Source organism: Tachypleus tridentatus, chromosome 3 (assembly GCF_004210375.1).
Source record: "Tachypleus tridentatus isolate NWPU-2018 chromosome 3, ASM421037v1, whole genome shotgun sequence".
NCBI lineage: Eukaryota > Metazoa > Arthropoda > Merostomata > Xiphosura > Limulidae > Tachypleus > Tachypleus tridentatus.
The window spans coordinates 82,834,468-82,848,694 of NC_134827.1; the positions used below are offsets into that span (position 1 = coordinate 82,834,468).

General features: G+C 34.4%; 1 protein-coding gene across 5 annotated transcripts in view; it reads right to left on the reverse strand.

Annotated features, from left to right (window-relative positions):
- The window catches only part of LOC143247361 (uncharacterized), a 45,794-nt gene that overhangs the window by 8,194 nt on the left and 23,373 nt on the right, over positions 1–14,227 (reverse strand). For all 5 annotated transcript variants that reach the window (XM_076495291.1, XM_076495290.1, XM_076495288.1 and 2 more), the window contains one exon: positions 4,505–4,645. In XM_076495291.1, coding sequence (XP_076351406.1) covers positions 4,505–4,645 — 141 coding nt within the window. The remainder of the gene's footprint in view (positions 1–4,504; positions 4,646–14,227) is intronic.

The window sequence follows — 14,227 nt, forward strand, 5'->3', positions numbered from 1 at the left end:
GGCCACAGGTGGCTGATCAAACAAAATCCAGGACAGTGTTTGGTGTATGTATTCCCACTATCTACCAATGACTGAGCAGCATGGCCACAGGTGGCTGATCAAACAAAATCCAGGACAGTGTTTGGTGTATGTATTCCCACTATCTACCAATGACTGAGCAGCATGGCCACAGGTGGCTGATCAAACAAAATCCAGGACAGTGTTTGGTGTATGTATTCCCACTATCTACCAATGACTGAGCAGCATGGCCACAGGTGGCTGATCAAACAAAATCCAGGACAGTGTTTGGTGTATGTATTCCCACTATCTACCAATGACTGAGCAGCATGGCCACAGGTGGCTGATCAAACAAAATCCAGGAAACCTATGGAACCAGGAATCCCTCAAGTTCATTGTGCACAAGTTCCATAAGCAAATATTAGCATTAGTATATGTTAAACTTAACATACTACTTGATCACTGCCTTAATCTACCCACTTAGTTAAAATTTTAACAAATAAGAACTTAGACCATCTTTGTATATCAAAAAGGACTTCTAGTATTAAGGGTAAAATTTTATAAGCTATAGTCAATTTCTCTGTTATCAACTAGCCTGTGGTTCTTCTGCCTTCTTTCCTTCCAGTTTTTCTTTACCCAAACTATGATGGATTCCTCATTCATACATGAAGCCTTACAGCAGCTGCCAGATACTCAAGGTTTCCTCTACAGCAAGGGACGTGAAATCATTGAGACAGACAGACAATGCTGGGTTGATGTTTATTGTTAGAAAGCCCATGGAGAAAAACATACTGTTGGCTAATGCTTCTAAGTTGCAAGAGCTTTCAGAATTGGTGAATGAGTTGGCAATAATGTATTCTAGGAATGATATGCCTAAAAAAATTGAGTAGAATCTGATGTTTTTTTAAAAATCCCATGATAGTTGCTAGCATTGAATTGTCAGAATAGACACAATCACGTCTGAAAGAGCTGCGAGTCAAAACAACTAACAGCAGAAGTTATAATCACTGTTGACACCATCAATGGAAGTGCATACCAAGAAAAGAAGAGCCCAGAGATTTTTTCCTATCATAGAGTATGGTAAAACATTAAGGATGAGGTGACAGATGTGTTCACTTATTCTACAAGACCATAATTTCCCTAAGACTAATAAAGACTATATGGCAATGAATATATTGAGGGATGTCTAGGTCCTGCATCAACAATTGAGACCACAGTGATAATGGTACAAATGACCCATATAATATTTCCTGCTGTCAAAGAATGAACTTCAATCTTAAGTGCTGCACTTGAGAGACTAAAACAATCTCCATGTCACGACTTATTAAAAAAAAACCCACAAGAGAAATCCCATAAAGACACAAGTCAGAGCAAGTTCAGTGCTCAAGCATTACTGCCAGAAAATGAAAGTTAAATAAACAATGAAATGGGTCTTCTAGAATTGGAAAGGAAATCAGCTGAAGTGAAGAGCCACTCCTCCATCACAGCATGAGGAGAAGGTTCGATGTCTGTGGGACCTGCTGGCTGAATCTGAGCAGAACCAAGTAAGGGTCTATCAGACTTCAAGGGATCTACAACAACTCTGGAAGCTCTGCTTACAGAGTTAAGGTAAGGGGAGTGAAGCCTGACCTCTATATGAAGTATGTATATCTTGTATAATTTAATATTTATATTAGTTCTTTGTAGTATGCTTAAAGTTAGAATGCTCTCTGCTTTGTGTTCATGAAAGGCAGAAGCCTTTTCTATTTCACAGTTTTCTATTTTTATTTCTGTTATGCTGTACTCTGGCACTTTCATACCTGCATCCATGTGTAAAAGAGAAGGGAAATAAAAACATTTGGCATATATCTTTTCCTTAATTTCATGTATCATGCACATGCATTTAACACTTCATAACTTGTTTCTGAATTTTGCTTAAAGCTACATGAGAGCTATCTGTGTTAGCTGTCCCTAATTTAGCAGTGAAAGACTAGCATGAAAGCAGCTAGTCATCACCATCCACTACCAACTCTTGAGATACTCTTTTATCAATGACTATTGCAACTGACCATGACATTACATTGCTCCCAGAACTGAAGGGCAAGCACAGTTGATGGGACGTGAATTCAAACCTGCAACCCTCAGATTGCAAATCAAACACCCTAATCACCTGGCCATAACAGGCCTCTCATGAAAAAGAAAACTGTTTTATTGCTGGTCATTAGTTAATTTATTTCAAAGGTTACAAATCTGGTGTTTAAGGTTAATTTTTTTATAATATAGGCATCTTCTTTCCTGTTGATTAAGGTTCATGTAATATTTGATTTGAATATTAGGTGTTGAAAAATTTTCATTTGTGACTGCTATTTTAGAGTAATAATACTTTGATCCAGGGACCATGTTCACCATTTAAAAGCCTTATGTTAGTTTGATTGTAGATTTTCTTTTATTCATGAGGATGGTGCTCCAAGTAATTTACCTTTATCATTGTTAAAATTGTTATGTGAAATCTACACTGAAGGTTCTTGTTTCACTCAATTATTTCTTTTTTAGTTTTATGATATAGTCTGTCAAATTGTCTACAGTTAAAAGTAAATAGTACAGCTCAGCATTTTCATTTCTTCTTTTCTTTCACATACTTGAAAATTGCAATTTCTTTGTTAAGTGGTATATTACATTTTTATCGTTATTAAAGAGTATATCCATGTCATATTCTATGTCAAAGTGTTTATTCTAATTGTAAATTCATTTATATATTTATCACTTAATTCTAATAAATGATCTTTTTATTATACCAATACACACACACGTAACTGGTTTAAATAAAGGCTCTCTTTCTTTTCAAAAGACAGTTTTATAATAAAGATATAGCTGTATGTAGTTATACATACCAATATAAGGGTTTTATATTTTAGTTTTATGTAGCTCATCGTTAAAGGGTTTCTGTCATCTGTGAAACATGTATGTTTTTAAGAATAAAGGTAATGTACTCCTTGACCATATCACAAGTTTAAAGATAATTGGTTTTTAAAATTAATCTAAATTATCAACTTGAGGACAAGCCTGAAAGAGAAAAGGGATAAAAAGTGTGACATACAGGTATATTCTACATTTTCTACCTGCCTTACTGATACAGAAACTCTTATTTAGTTTATATGATGAAATGGCAGAAACAACAAGTGGTCCAGAAAGTTAAGATTATCTTTGTTCACAAAGTTCTGCTCAAAAGAAGTTTCAGTAATATAAAAGACTGCATTGTAATATCCTTTGTCGGCAAATTCTGATGTTAATCATATGTAACAACTGAGCAATGCTGTAAGGAACAAAGGTCACAAGGTGATTATGTCAACTGGACAAATATAATGAATTTACATGTTGACTTTCAAAATTATTTCCTTTCAACTTAGAGATTATAACTGAAGACTTAAGATGATCATGCAACAAGAATCTATACTGTGAAAGCAACTGTCTTTTGGTGGGAGCAATTACAAATGCTGCATTTTCTTTTTTTGTTCCTTCAAATGACTAGAGAAGTAATCAGTAGAGATCATATCTCCACCACCCACCATTTGTCACATTCAGCTCTCAAAAATACAAATGTTTGTATGTCTGTCATTGTTTACGGACACAGACCACGTTTAGCAGGACAATGAAAAATAATATTTTCACTTATAGAGTAAAAGTTGTGTGAAAAATTGGTCTCCATGTTAACAGATAGGGATGTGTTTTTTATTTGTATGACCTTAATCCTCCAAAAACTAATGACTTCTAAGTTGGGTAATTGCTTGTTTGTTCATTTTGAATTTCGTGCAAAGCTACTCGAGGGCTATCTACACTAGCTGTCTCTAATCTAGCAGTGAAAGACTAGAGAGAAGGCAGTGAGTCATCACCACCAACTGCCAACTCTTGGGCTACTCTTTTACCAACTAATAGTGGAATTCACCATAACATTATAACGCCCCATGGCTGAAAGGGCGAGCATTTTTGGCGCAACCCTCAGATTACGAGTCGAACACCTTAACCCACCTGGCCATGCCAGGCCGACTTAGTAGAGTCCAATTTATATGATAAGAATCATTTTAATTTCCTGAAACAATCTGTGGTTATTTTCAGATCTCTCTAACTGATACTTGTTGAGAAATTATCAGTCTTGATCTTAAAGTATCACAGAACAACGAGAGGCATAAAATTAATTAGCATAAAGTATAAAAACATACAAGATTGGCAAACTGACACACTCATTTATAGAGGTCATGGATGTGTATCATATTTTTATACATGTGACAGAGGTATCTTTACATCACTAGCACTATTATAATGAATATTCCATCAATTTAAGGTTTCTTCAGAGATTGACAATTTCTATATTTGACTAGTCCAAACTGTACTTGTAAAATATAAAATGATATTATGCATGTCAATTCTCAAATAATCATTGATCTTATGGCTTCCTAACCTTCAGTCAGAACAACCACAACTGCAAGACATGCAGAGTAAAATAAATGTTAAAAATCTTTGTGATACTCACTTGCACCAAATGGAACAAACTGATGTAAAAACTCTTCTGGAAACTGAAAGTTTCTCTTCTGTTGCTTTGTTGGAGGAATTACAGGAGGAGGGATGTGAAAATCTTCAGTTATTAAAAGCTGTCCATGAAAGCTGGTTGGCACTGTAGAGTTGAAAAAAATCTTGTTAAATCACGTAGTTGATGAAACAACTTTCACATTTGTTTAATTTGTGGGTATTTCTAAGAAGGTGAAGAAAAATATGATTAGAACACAAGTGAAATATGCAAGTTAAAAAATTCATGTGTTGTATTTGCACAAAGCTGTACAATGTACTATCTGCACAATGTTAATTGTAGTGATTAAACCTCCAATTTCAGCATCACAAGCACTTACTACTGCACCCAACACCCATACCACTTCTTCAAACGTATGGAAAGTCTGGGGCTGGGGTCTGGGCCAAAAATTTTGAATGTTCCATTATCCAGATCAGATTTATTTAAGGTACTAATAATTAGTAATTTAATTTGTTTTTTTAAATTGTTATCAACACTGCCTGTTAATTAGAGTAAAAACACATGTATATCTTTTGTGATGATGAGAAAACCCACTTTTAGAGAAAATTATATATTTAAAAACAGCTGGTACGGGTAGAGTTCACATCTGTGAACCTGACGATGACTGAAGAAGGTCAAAATGTTGTTCACTCCTTTATTAGTGATTTCTCTACCCATACCAGCCATTTCTAAATATATAACATATATAATATTTCATTAATACATATCACTACCACTTTGTCAGTATGTATCTAATATTTTTAGATTCAATGCTAGATGGAAAAGTGAAAATGTGGCAGGTTTTCTTTTTGCTAAATCATGGCTTGAACCATTTCAAATTCCAATGGCTTCACAGAAATGTCACTAAAACTATTAACCAACATTCAGTGCTATACAAAAATATACCAAAATTTAAGGTGACGGATTTACAACATGATCACATGATGAATTACATGTAACTCTCAGAAAATAGTTTTGATAACTGATACTAAAGGACATACAATTATATTTTTCAAGACAAGTCAACTAATGAACTACATTCACTTAGTTCAGTCATTAAGTACAGTTATGTCTTGGTTTTTCATGCTCACAAGATTACCAGCATATTTGAATATCAACATAAAGAACTGTGTACGTGTGTGTTTTCCTACAGTAAAGCCACATTGGGCTATATACTGAATTATGTCCCTGATTTTAGTGTTGTAAATCTGTAGACTTGCTACTGTACCAGCAGGGGACATAAAGAACTAAACAATACAAAACTTTAAGTGAATTTTGTTGATAACATCATATGGGACTAATGATGCTACGAGGAACATGGAATCATCAAACAACTTATTTCTAACAAGTCAAATAGCTAATATCAATATTACAATCTTGTACAGGCAGACACATAATCTTAATGAAGAAATGATTATATAAGCTTTTTCATATCCATAGATTTATGCCCGATTTTTAGACCCGAATGTAGACTGCAGAATTTTTTCAGATTTAAGGGCAGAATACCACCTCTGATAACTTTAATAGTAGTTTAATAATTCAAATGTGTTAAATACAGCTCTAGGAGTACTGGATCTACCACAAATGGGTAAGACGTGTATAAGAACTTGTAAATTTGTTAAGTGACAATAAATCTAATGCAAAAGATTACAATATCAGAGACTGTAATACAGTAATACAATATTACACATGTAAAATCCTGTCCAAATACAATCATAAAAAAAGCATAACACAATAAAGAAACGTAAAATAGTAAATTAAGTTAATTCTTGTCAAAAATGTAAGCTCCATGTAGGCAATACTTGTTTAGTTGTGGAAAACATTAAAAGATTTGTGCTTAACACTTATGAAAAGGGAGAATAATAACACAGCCCTGTGAATTTAAACATCAGAAAAGTTGTTTTGGTTTTATTAACAGATTTTTCCATAATTCAGCTACACAGATTTTGAAAATAACATTCATTTTATTCTATAACATAAAGCTTTTTTACAAACTGGGTTGATTGACTGGCATTTATTAATGCAAAGCAGTTTGGCTATCTCTGCCAAACAACCAGTAAAAAATTAAAAATAAAAGTAAAATTATTAAAATATTTAAAAAATAATCATGCTAAACAAAACAAAGGCCAATTTTCGAAGTAAAATCTTAAACAGAATTAAAAAGGCCAATAGCCCTTAAAAATTTAAAAACACAACTGAAGTGAACACTGCCACCATTGCTAATGACACTGTCCAACATAAGGGGTGAGCCCATTGTAAAAACATGCCTAAAATGGTGCCAACTCATGGTCGTAATGATGGCATAATGGTAGAATCTGGACTATTGTGATTTGAGTATCACACAAACCAGACATTGATGCATCTGTCCCAGATAAAAGAAAATGATGAGTTAAAAAAACTGTGACCTATGTGTAACCTAGCCCCTTTCGATCCTTACTGAAGGAAAACAGCCAAAGAGCAACAGAAGCTTTGATCTGGAAAAGCTTGTTATCACATTGCTCACTCCTAGTCAACTGGCATGGAGGAAAGCCTTGAATACAGGGACCTTAGTCCATGTATAAAACAGACATGGGTATGGTAGTACAAGAGCAGATAGACTTGGCTGTGCTGTCAATAAGCTCATTTCCTGTAAATGCCAATACAGCCCAGTTTCCAGAGAAACTGGAAATCAATGGTTAATAAAGAGAAATGGGCCAGTCAGTTTTTGAGAATAGGGTGAAAACTAATGTGAAGAAATTCCAGGGCCAGAAGAGAGCTAAGCAAGTCAGTATAAATAGTACAATTGGTGTACCGTACAGCTTTTACATGGTACAGGGCAAGAGAAATGACATACAATTTGGCAGTAAAATCAGAAACTGTAGAGGAGATCCCATGTGAGATCACCAAACCATAACCTATCATGGCAGAGCCCAGAGTCACCTTATTTCAAATCATTGGCATAAATGTGTATGGAAGGATGGTTTGAAAGATAATCAGCAAATAGAAGATGGTACTTCTAATCAGGAGTATCTGTTTTTTTCAGGTGACTCAAAGAAAGATCACAGGTGGGGACAATAATAAGCCATGATGGGAAGGGTTGACCAGTGGAGACAGCAACGTCATCCAAGCACACTTTCAATTCAACCAGCTGTGACTGGATATGAGGACCAAAAGGAACAATGGGAGACAAACTATTTTGATAAAGCACGGACCACTCAGGAAGGAAAATACAATCCCAGGTTGGATGTTGTGGTAAGGATCAAAGTTTTGAAGTATAAATTAAAGACAGTTGTAAACGGCAGAGTTGTAGATAAAGTTCATGAGATTCAGTGTACAAACTCTGGACTGGAGAAGTGCAGAAGGTCCCAGACCAAAAACTCATAGTACAGTTTCGATCAAATGAGGACATGATAGATCTTTAGCACAGAACATTGATCCACTCCCCAAGAGGTAGAAGAGAACACAGAAGAATGTTCAGCACACTTGTATACTAGATGCATAGCTGCTTGATGTGTGGAATGAAAGTCAGCTTATGGTCAAATATAAGCCTCAAGAACTTTTCCACAGAGACCAAGGAAGCATAAATTTACCAAAATGGAGCTCGGAATCACGGTGAATACCATGTTGGTGGCAAAAGTACATGCAACCAGTTTTTGAGAGAAAAGATAAAACCATTTGCTCTATCCACATCAGTAACTGAATAAGGGCAGTCTGTAGCTGCATTCAACAAACCTCATTCTCTGTGACTAAAACGAGATGTGGAAGTTGTTGACAGAGTCTACTTGCAACTGTAGAAGGGAGTTGTCCTCTGATGGCATGAATCTTTTTACTGAATGTGTGACACTCAAGACACAGCCCTAAGGGACTCCAAGTTCCTGTTTGAAAGAATACAAAAGTATCGACCCACTGACCTTTCGAATTTTATCCCAAATGACTTTGGGTAGTCACTAGCAGGAATGGTAGAGAAAGAGATGGGAGTAAATTTAGACTTAAACTCTCTTAACCACAGAGGGCAAAAGACTCTTCAGATGCTTTGCAAACAACTCTGTCAGAAGCAGAGAGAGATTTGTCTGCACTCCCACTGTAGCAGTGAAACGGAGTGCTGTAGCATGTCCAAAATGGAATGGAGAACAATAACTTCCAAGCCTCTGGTTAGAAGATATTTTTCACAGTCTTCAAATGCTGCACTTCTTTCTCCTCCACCCACATAGGGCATGAGCAAAGGTAAAAGGGGTGTGAACCACTACAGTTAACAATGTGTGGTTCTAGTTTGCACTCATATGCATTGAGGTCTTTGCCAATGAGCACAGTTAAAGAACCACAAAATAATGTCTTTGAGTGAGTGAACTGCTGACACTAGAAACATCTGAGTGGGTTGGCAATGTTTGGACCAGTTCAGATAACTTGACTGTGGTAGGTGAACATGGTGATGTATAAATCAAAATCAGAAAATAATTAGGCAGCATAATTCCGTCTTTGTGAGTGGAGATTCGGCACACCACAGAAACACCTTCGTTGGAAAAATCAGCAAGAATCTCCAACTCGGGAATATTCTTCAAATCCCTTTATTAATAACTCCTCTTGAGGAATTCAGGGTAGCATGGGAAATAACCTCAATGGGTATATCCCCAGTGTTCTTTCAGTTCAGGAGGAGTTTAGTATGTTGTGAAGATATTTTCACCAAAATATCTCCAGAGCATAACTTCATTACTGACTTGGAGGATTCTCTAATCCTATCTGAATAACAAATGGAGACATGTACCATAAAAATTTTTCAGATAATGAATGCAAAATTAGAAATCTAGGTAGAGAAACCAACAGCAATGGTTATTGTTGAACAGATTCATTCAATCATAGCTACTTACCACTAATAGTTTTTTCTCAATTTTATTTATTTATTTTTTCTTCATAGATGGGGGTATCCATAATAAAGGTAATACACTTCAGTACTCACTGACCCTACCCACCATGGAGCCCTACGAGGAGACGCACTATAGTGATAAATAAGGACATTGCAGCAATGCCAGGGTTTTGTGAGCACTATATCTGAACACCAGCATCAGACACAATGTCCATAACACCTGTTGAGAACATCCAACACTGGTACGCAGTTAACCCTACCCCAAGTGGGTCAGCTGACTGACTCTGGGTGAGCTACCCCAATGTTGTCCGTCTACAGAAATTCAAGGCCAAAGTGGTGTGTTAGGGTTAGTCCTCTCAACCAACAGGATCCTCTCTTCTCCTTCAAGGGTCGCCACGCATGGCAAACACGTGGGTGGATGTTCAGATCCCAGAGGAGGTAAACTGAAAGTACAGAACCCCCTCTAACTGGGAGGTTACCTTGTCACATACAGGAATCTACCTTGAGGGGTTACAAACTGGGAAAAAAAAACTCTTACTTCAATCAAATTATTTCATTTCCAACAAGGATTTTTTTATGTTTGATTACAAAAATACAAACAAAGAGAAGAACCTTGATGTCAAATGAAAATGCATTCTCATTCATCCCAATTTTTCTGTGTAAAATTTACATCTTTTAGTCTCAAAACTGTGTGTTGTGGTATTTCTTTTCACATATTGCATTATGAGATTTTGTGAAAAATCTGTACATGATAGAGAATATTGGATGTCATTTTCGTATTCAGCATAAGGAATTACACATCCTTTGTGTGTAATTTCTTAAGACTTAGCAAATGAATACAAAGAGCAATGAGAATAAAGGTCATAACTATTTGCTTATTTATTTATTCTTCTGTTTTAAGAAAAATCTTTAAGAACTTGTTTGTAAATAAAAAATAGTCTATATACATATACAATTTATAATAACTGAAATGTGACTGTTTTTAAACAAATACTAGTCCACTAAACCACAGCCAAGATAGGTCACTCTGCAAAAACTAAAGATCAGTTTCATATTATTAGATATAGTAACACGAGTGCATGTGGCACGTTATTATAATTTCTGTATTGTTAGCCACGCATGGCTGAAAGGCCAATATAATAAAAATAATAAAGATATACAAATATATAATGTTATGAAATTTAAGCTATTTAGTCTAAACATTTGTCTTAATTTTATAATCTATAGTCATTCTAGAATGGAAAATGCATAATTTACATCAATCTCCTAATTTTATATGGTGGTTACAAAATTAGTCAAATCAACTGAGCCCATACAAAAATTTGTTAGTGAAAAGTTTTTTTCTTGAGAAACATTTCATAACTATCTAGACATTATAAGGATTTTGTATCTGAAATTTGATAATTTCCCAATGCATAAAACTATTTTTAATCTTAAAATGATAATTAATTTGCGTATTGGATAGTCAACATGAAAAAATAAAAAAAGGCATAAGAAAAACATTTCTTAACAAAACTTAAAACTAAATAAAAAAATTTCATACTTTGCACAAGAGAGCCTTGTAACATTTACTGATAACCTGTCAAATGTTATACACATGCACTGACTAATTTAAAAGTGATACTAGGAAAACTATAACACAGACAGTGGTTAAGAGGTTAAGTGCAAGAGTTAGTAATCATAGCAATGTTTTCTCTAGTAAAAATGGCCTCACTTTAATAATAACACCAATGATGTCTTTTCAAGTAAATATATTCAAACTTTCATGATAACGAGAAACCCACTTGAAGTAAAAATGTATCTCAGTACAGCTACTACAAGTATTAACACATCTACACGTAAAGCAGAGAACAATGTTTTGACCTTATTATGTTATCTTCAGGTTAGCAAAGAGAAAGTTTGCAAATGACCATTGCCAGGTACATCTCAGGGGTGAGAATGTAAACAGGTACAGGATTTTAGGGGCATTGCAGTTAGATGTTAGCTTATTACTTAGTATAAAGGTGTTCCTTTATATTGGTTTATTTTGGTTTTAGTTTGTAGTTGTTTAGGGCTTCTTTGATTTTGCATTTGGTTATATTTGTTTCTCTACTTAGTATCTAGGTGTTTTCTATGGTTATCTTGTGTTTATTTCATTTGCAGTGTTCTTTGAATCTGGTTTCCATTTTTCTACTTATTTCTCCAATATACAAATTGTAGCAGTTGTTGCATTGTATTTTATAAATAATGTTGGTGTTGTGTTTGTCAGTGTAGTTTTCACATAGGATGGACTTTAGTTTTGTACCTGGTTTTTGAATAAATTTGGTGTTTACTGGAATGCTATGTTTTGTTACAAGATTTTTCCAAATGTCAGTTATATTTTGCTGAAGTCAGGAATATATGGTATGCACAATTAAGGTTTTGTGGTTTGTTGTATCTTGGGATTTACCATCATTTGTTTGTTATCATGTTGTTGACCTAGGTGCATGCGTATAATTTTTTCAATGATTTTTGGAGGAAATTTGTTAATGTTGATGAAGTGTTGTTTGAGTTAATTTTTCATTGTTAATTTTTTCTTGTTCACAGGTGAACTTAATTTTTGAGTGTAAAGAGTTAATATGGTTAAAAAAACTAAGTGTGTGTTCTGTAGATGTGAATCCAGCAATTGTATCGTCAACACACCTGTACTAGTATAGGCTGAATTAATTGCTTGAGATTCAATCTGTGTCATAAAAATGTTGGCTGGAACTGATGACATGAAATTCCCCCTGCTTAGGTCATTTATTTGTAGGTAGTTTTGATCAATGAACACAAAGTTAGTTTTGGTGATAATGAATTCTATAAGGGTTGCTAATTGGTTGCTGGGGTTATGTATCAATGGGTCCAACCAACAGATCTGACTGACATTCAAGCAATGAAGAGATACATCTAATCATCAAAGGATTCAACTCGTAGTAACACCTAGAAATATTCCAACCATCGAAATGAAAGCTTGTCTAGAAGACCTAGCTAGAAGACTAGTGATCCATTTTACATAAACTGAAAACAACCACCAGAAAAAAGACTAACAACAATTCTATCAACAACCAATAACCTATCTTTCCAGGTAAAACTCAAAACATCTATTTCCCCAAAATACCTCAAAATAGTATCTTAAACAACTTTTTCAAAGACTTTTTAATACAAAACAATCGACATAATTCCACACAAAACTAAATAAACAACCTAACACAAGACAACAACATCAAAATTCTAAAAGCAGATATATAGTTATATTGAACACAAGTGAATGCATTCAAAAAATGAACATCTTATCAGATACAAACAAATTTAAACTAATAAACACAAATCCAACAAAAACACATGAAAACCAATTAAACAAAATACTACTACAAATGAGAAAAAACAGCACAATCTCACAAAACCTTTATTTTTACCTATGAAGAACTGACTCATGCACACGACAACTACATGGCACCCCCAAACTTCACAAACCTGACTGTCCACTATGACTCATAATGTCGACCTATGAATCATTTAGCTACAACCTCGTTAAATACATAGCGTGGGCATTTTGTACATATGTAACATCAGCCGGCTCCTTTTTCAAAGACTTTTAACTTTAAATATATTCTTAATCAACTATAACAAAGACTTAATGGCCAGTTTTGATGTAACCTTCCTATTCACAGAAGTCCAAAATAGTTTTAAAGCTTTATATCCAAGACCCCAACCCATCGATATACATCTGCAGCAACCAATTAGCAACCTTCATAGAATTCATTACAAACAAAACTAACTTTATGTTCAATAACCAAAACTGCCTACAAATAAATGGCCTAAGTATAAGGAATCCCATGTCATCAGTTCTAGCCAACACTTTTATGACACAGATTGAATCTCAAGCAATCAATTCAGCCTTACACCCACCACTATACTGGTACAGGTATGTTGACAATACGATTGCTGGATTCACATCTGTAGAACACACACTAAGTTCTTTCAACCACGTTAACTCTATATACCCCAACATTAAGTTCACTTTGAACAAGAAAAAACTAACCAAATAGCATTTCACAACCTCAAGATCATAAGAACTGATACACAATTTAAAACAGAAATACACAGAAAAATCACCCACTCTGGACTACACATTCCCTGGGACTCAGCATATGAAATGAAACAAAACAAAACTCAACATATTAAGAAACCAAATAAAGACAGTCACAAAACTATGCTCATCCAATAAAATTAACTATGAAATCAACAAAATAAAACAACACTCCATCAATATCAACAAATTTCCTCCAAAAATCGTTAAAAACATTATAAGGACACTCCTAGATTAACAACAAACAAACAAACAATAATAAATCCCAAGATGCAACAAAATACAAAACCTTACATTGCTGCGTACTATATATTCCTGACATCAGCAAAAAAAACAACATTTGGAAAAAACTTGTAACAAAACATAATATTCTAGTAAACACTAAATTTATTCAAAACCCAGGTACAAAACTATGTAAAAACTGCACTGACAAACACAACACCAACATTATTTATAAAATACAATGCAACAACTGACACAATTTCTATATTGGAGAAATAAACAGAAAAATGAAAACTAGATTCAAAGAACACAAAAACATCTTCACACGTTTTTGAACACTGCAAATCAAATAAACACAACATAACCATAGAAAATACCCAGATACTAAGTAGGGAAACAAACATAAACAAATGCAAAATCAGAGAAGCCTTACTTATACAGCAACTAAAACCAAAACTAAACCTGTATAAAGGAACACCTTTATACCTAAACTAATCAATAACCTAACATCTAACTGCAAAGGCCCCTACAACCCCGT